This window comes from Anneissia japonica, unplaced genomic scaffold (assembly GCF_011630105.1).
Source record: "Anneissia japonica isolate Jap-2015-1 unplaced genomic scaffold, ASM1163010v1 scaffold287941_len684077_cov200, whole genome shotgun sequence".
Taxonomy (NCBI): Eukaryota; Metazoa; Echinodermata; class Crinoidea; order Comatulida; family Comatulidae; genus Anneissia; species Anneissia japonica.
Genome location: NW_022713799.1, coordinates 192,950 through 198,872, shown reverse-complemented (window position 1 = coordinate 198,872; position 5,923 = coordinate 192,950). Strand labels below are relative to the sequence as shown.

Here is a 5,923-nt window from a genome sequence, read left to right as displayed (position 1 = left end):
TATTACTATTACTATTACTATTACTATTATTATTATTATTATTATTATTATTATTATTATTATCAATTAAAGTCAGGTCCTGGAGGAAAAAACATTTTTGATATGTTTTTGATACAGATTTTTGAATATTTGAAAACTAAATACAGGTAGAAAAAAGGGCGATTACTTCCCTTCTCCCCTGTCGTGTAGACGAGCCTACAAAAGATATAAAACGTTTGATTGGTTTATTTAGAATTATAATAGGCTAATGTATGTTGTTCCTGCTATTACTATTATTATTATTATTATTATTATTATTATTATTATTATTATTATTATTACTATTACTATTACTATTACTATTACTATTACTATTATTATTATTATTATTATTATTATTATTACTATTACTATTACTATTATTATTATTATTATTATTATTATTACTATTACTATTACTATTACTATTACTATTACTATTACTATTATTATTATTATTATTATTATTACTATTACTATTACTATTATTATTATTATTATTATTATTATTATCAATTAAAGTCAGGTCCTGGAGGAAAAAACATTTTTGATATGTTTTTGATACAGATTTTTGAATATTTGAAAACTAAATACAGGTAGAAAAAAGGGCGATTACTTCCCTTCTCCCCTGTCGTGTAGACGAGCCTACAAAAGATATAAAACGTTTGATTGGTTTATTTAGAATTATAATAGGCTAATGTATGTTGTTCCTGCAAAGCACTAATTTAATGGTAACATTTAGGCAGATTTATTATCATAAACAGTTCATTTGTTATTGTTTTACATATTTTAGATATTAACGATTGCGAACCTAATCCGTGCCAGAATAATGGAGATTGTGTGGATCATGTCAACAGTTTCATTTGCATATGTTCCGGTGGCTGGCAGGGAGTTTTATGCGATCTGAAAGGTTAAACATTTTGCTTTTTATTCAATCATATTGTGATAGCCTAAGACATCATAGATGATGAATGTTGTGCTTATTCTAATATCGTTATGCTGTTTCATGATATTCGTTTCAGAGGAAAACCGGAAGCAAGAGAGAAAAACTTCCAAAGGAAGAGAGTTTATATTCTCTTTCCCCGAAAACCTAATGAAGGGTAATGGACCTAGCCTCCGTATAATAACCGGAAGCGCTATTACAACAGCAATTCGAATATCATATCGCGATGGTTTGGTATATGACCGATTTGCAGTGCTTGCTAACTCCATAAAAGTCATCCGACTCTCTGAAACGTTTATGGCACATAATGCAGATTCACAAAATATCGCCCTCTATGTTGAATCAAGTTACGATATCGAGATCCACGCGTTCGCTGACAATCACCCAATGAGCATGGATGGGTTTATGGCGCTGCCATTGCATCGTCTTGGACAAAGTTACTTAATCATGACTTCTGTGACGTTGTCACATCCTCGCCGACACTCAGAATTTGTTATAACAGCAACTCAAGATAACACGCACGTAACCGTAACGTTCGCTGCTGACGTTCAGTTTCCAACAAGGTCCTTTCGAAGTGGACAGGAGGCCCACTTTCTCATGAATCGACTTGATGTGTTACAATTTAAAAGTAATGCAGACCTTACCGGTACTATTGTCAGAAGTACTTTTTTAGTAGCCATTACAGCCGGAAATGATTGCGGATTCATTGCCACCCCGAACGTGGAGACAAATTACGTATGTGAACATATGATAAGCATGATCCCACCCCTTAGGAGCTGGGGTCAAACGTTCGTGATGGCACCCTTTTTAGGGTACGAGAGTGGCATTAGTTCAATCAGGATACTTGCTGCTAAGGATAACACTATAGTTCAGCGCACTGGTGCACGTGACATTATTCTCAATCGAGGAGACTTTTCTGATTCAGTTATGTTTGATAAAACGGGGGTTGTGATTAGGTCGTCAAGGCCGATCCTTGTTGCGCAGTTCACTGTGCCAATGCCACTGACCTGCGAAGGGTGCGATGGGAAATCCTCGCCATCCATGGTCATCATACCACCGACTAGTATGTTCTCTGATTCACTGACATTTTCAACATACAATGAACTGCAGTTTGGTAGCTACGTGGTGAACTTCACAAACTTTGCCACAATAGTAACCAAATGCGAAAATAAGAAACACATAAAAGTGGAAGGGCCACAAACATTAAAATTGGAGTGGATGAGTCGCAACGATGCGTTATATTGTATAGCGAGAACACGTCTTCCAAATGGAAGTTATCGCATTTCGACCCCGTTGCATTCAGTCACAGTGTCAGTGCTTCTATATGGATTTAGTCTGTCATCTACTTATATTTTATCAGTTGCTGAGGGTATCTCCGTGCACGGAATAACAGAAATAAAAGAACAAGGTTTGCAATTCGGTTACTAATCTTCATCCTATATGGTTATTGCATATTAGTCTTAAACATTGTTTGCATTTAAATGAACTAAAGTTCATTGCTCTAAAGTATCATTTATGCACCTTGAATTATTATAAAATTTATTATCAAAGATAGATGTAACCTTACATTTTTACTTTTAACAGACTTGACATATTCAACCCTCAAGACAACAAATAGTAAGCCTAGGCCTAACGAGACATCAGAGTACTTCATAGGATTCATTCAAAATGGCCCAACGTACTTGGAGTCGGAAGGCCCAAAACTTCATCTTCTCAACGGAAATAGTCCAGTTGATGTGAATATCAGTAGCCCTGGGCTGTTCTTTCAGAACAGTATAACACTAGAAGCTGGTGAATCAAGAGTAGTTGAACTACCATCGGATGCAATCGAATTTGGTTCGAGACCGATCAACAGCGCCATCTATATAACAAGTTCTCGCAAGATAACCATATATGGAATAAATGATGTTCAATTTCTAAGTTCTGATGGTTTTCTAGCCTTACCGGTAGAAAAACTCGGTCAAGAGTATTACATTGCTTCAGGAGCTACTCTTCAGCGGCGCACGCTCAGTCGTTTTTCAACTGTTATAATTATAGCAACTCGTGACGCAACCAAAGTTGCTGTATCTGTGACCCAAACTGTAAATTATGGAGGACGGACTTTTAACCCCGGGGACATCATTGAATTATACATGAATAAACTTGAAGCTATTCAACTAGAAAGTTCATCAGATCTTAGCGGAACCTATATCAGAGGTGACCAGCGTATCGCTGTTTTCTCAGGGTCCGATTGCGGCGGCGTTTTCTACAGATATGGTCCAAAACCTGGAATTATTAGCAGCCGAAACAGCTGCGATCACATGGTAGAGCAGCTGATCCCGGCAAGTTCATGGGGTTCAACATTTGCTCTTGTCGCTTTCGATGGTTACACAAAAAGCCATACTACGGCAAGAGTAATTGCAAGTTCTGACCGAACTTTTGTGAACGTTGGGGGCGAGATAATCTATGTAGACAGAGGACAATTTCAAGACATTTACTTGGGTGGAATAAATAAACAAGCGCTAGAGGTAATTTCTAATCAGCCAATACAAATCGTACAGTATACAGTATACAATGCATTAACTTGCAATGGCTGTTCTGGGTATTCCAATCCATCAATGACCATAGTCCCTGCAATGTCTCATTCTATTTCCAAGGTCAAATTCATGACTTACAACGTCACCATGGCAACTGGAAGTCCAAGAATCTACCATACGTACATGAATATAGTGACCAAATGCGTGAATATATTCAGTTTAACAATTAATGGTAAAGCACTAAAAAGTGCCTGGTCGCAGGTTGCCGGTGTGTCAGTTCTGTGCTACGCTCGAAATGAATTAGCGCATGGAGTATACGAAGTTGCGTCGGTAAATGGCGCCCTCTTTACGTGTACGCTTTACAGCCACACAAAAAGTGTGTCGATGGCCTTTCCTTGCGATATGAATCTGTGAAACGCTAAAACTCCCAGGGGCTTAGTTTTCTATTAGGATTCCCTATTAAAGGGGGTTCGAGAATTAAAATTTCGATTGAACAATAATGTACTACGAAGAATTGCAGTACTAGTAAGTATTTTCACTTCTCCGAGCTCGGTAGGGACGGGCTAGTGGTGGTATTACATAAATTACAGAGTTGTAGCATGAAAGTATTATTACTAATTTAGAAACTGTAAAGAAATTTCTGAAATTGACTATGGAAATACCTGAGATTAGGTAACATATAATAATGTTAAGACGAATACATAAAATTTTATTGGGCAATGTTAAGTTAGGATTTTTGCTTGTTGTACAGTTTTGTCATCATCTTTTTAGTTGTTATTGTATATTCTTGATGTATTTTTTGCTTGTGGTCTAGTGTTAAATTCATTCTTGATGTTTTTGTCCTGCCAAGGAAAATAATTTTCACAAGAATTATATTTTAAACTAATGACGAATAAAGTATGTCTATGTCTATGGGAACGGGCATGGAGAGTGCCACACCAATATTTTTTTATAAGCACCGCTCTCAAATCAATCAAAATATTTTTTATTCACGAAATATATGAAATACAACATAAAAGCTTGTTTACCAATAGTGTTCTTCCACATATTTGTGATGTAAATAAGTGCCGCACTAAAGCCTTTTTATAAGCGCTGCGTTTACTCAGGCGTTTACATTACTTTGGAAAGCTTAAAGAAGATATAATATTTTGCAAATGTTACGTGATCAATCTTTTCAATTAGCTATTTTTCTATAACATGACAGTTGAACCTCTTGGATATTTAATGGTGAGTTAATTGAAAGACTATCACACTTATCTGCATGACCACGATTGAACTCATGAATATTAAGGGAAGCAGTACCGGGGCGGGGGAAGTGCATTGCTCCGAAGGTCCTTTGGTCCGAAGGTCCGTTGCACAGTGGGCCAGGTCGAAATCAAAGTGTGCCAAAAGTCCATTTTGGTGACTATGGTTTTTACACTTTTTTTCACATGATTGAAGATGGGTATACCCTGGTGAATCTATCCTGAAAATATTTTACATTTAAACGAATTTTAAGGGTAGTATTTTTCAAGAAATGTCGGAAATTACTCTATAAATATTTAAAATGCTATAATTGACTACATTATATCAAAACACGTTTTTTTCTTACAGAAAATTCGGAATTACTTCAAAATGCATAGGTTTCTTGTATATAAATTGGGGAACACAAATATATGTTTTGGTTTAAATTTGAAGTTTGCATCAATAATAAATCGTTGTTTAAACCACAGAAAAAATATTTTAAAATCTATTTTTAGAAAAGTAGGAAAGAAAGTTTAGATTCATGTGGATTCATGCTTTAATTTTTACATCACCATCTTCAGTATAGCCTTAGCTTTATGATGGTACCAAATTTAGCTGCTACTTTTTGCAACTTTGCGAGCTAGACGCACTTTTATCAGTCTTGTTTTCGTACATTTGAGACACAATTTAATTAGAGCAAATCGCAAATCAGAGGGATGTAACGCGCGTCTACTCAACCAGTTCATGCAAAGCGTGGGAAAAGCACTTCAAAAATTGACAAACTGCTCGTGATTTAACAGTAGCAAATCTTCTAATATTTTGTTGCTGTTTAGAATACTTTATTAAATTTTGAGCAGTCTAATAATCCAAATATTATATATCATAATGAAGATGATATCTACAAGCAGGCCTATATCTAGGCGTCAATTGTTTTTAACTTTATTCAAACACATCCAAGACTTTGAAAAGCTTCCTGTTTCAACTTAAGGAGAGGTGAGCTACTACGCGAGTAGTAACGACTTTCACAGCAAACAATAATACATTATGATAACGTGACAATAACGTTACAGTTTTGTCTTGAAAACCTTATTTTGTAGAACCATAAATACATACTGAACATAATTTCACAACGTTTGCACGTTCCTACAACGTTGGGTAAACGTTATTTTGTGACATACCTAACCACAACATTCGCCAAGAACGTTATAAGAACGTAAACACG

General features: G+C 35.7%; 1 protein-coding gene across 1 annotated transcript in view; it reads left to right on the top strand.

Annotated features, from left to right (window-relative positions):
- LOC117108782 overlaps nt 1-5,113 on the top strand; it is a 12,810-nt gene extending 7,697 nt beyond the window's left edge. Inside the window, exons 5-7 of the mRNA XM_033250931.1 lie at nt 812-928; nt 1,041-2,369; nt 2,546-5,113. Coding sequence (XP_033106822.1) covers nt 812-928; nt 1,041-2,369; nt 2,546-3,891 — 2,792 coding nt within the window. The 3' untranslated portion in view covers nt 3,892-5,113. The remainder of the gene's footprint in view (nt 1-811; nt 929-1,040; nt 2,370-2,545) is intronic.
- The last annotated feature ends 810 nt before the right edge of the window (nt 5,114-5,923 follow it).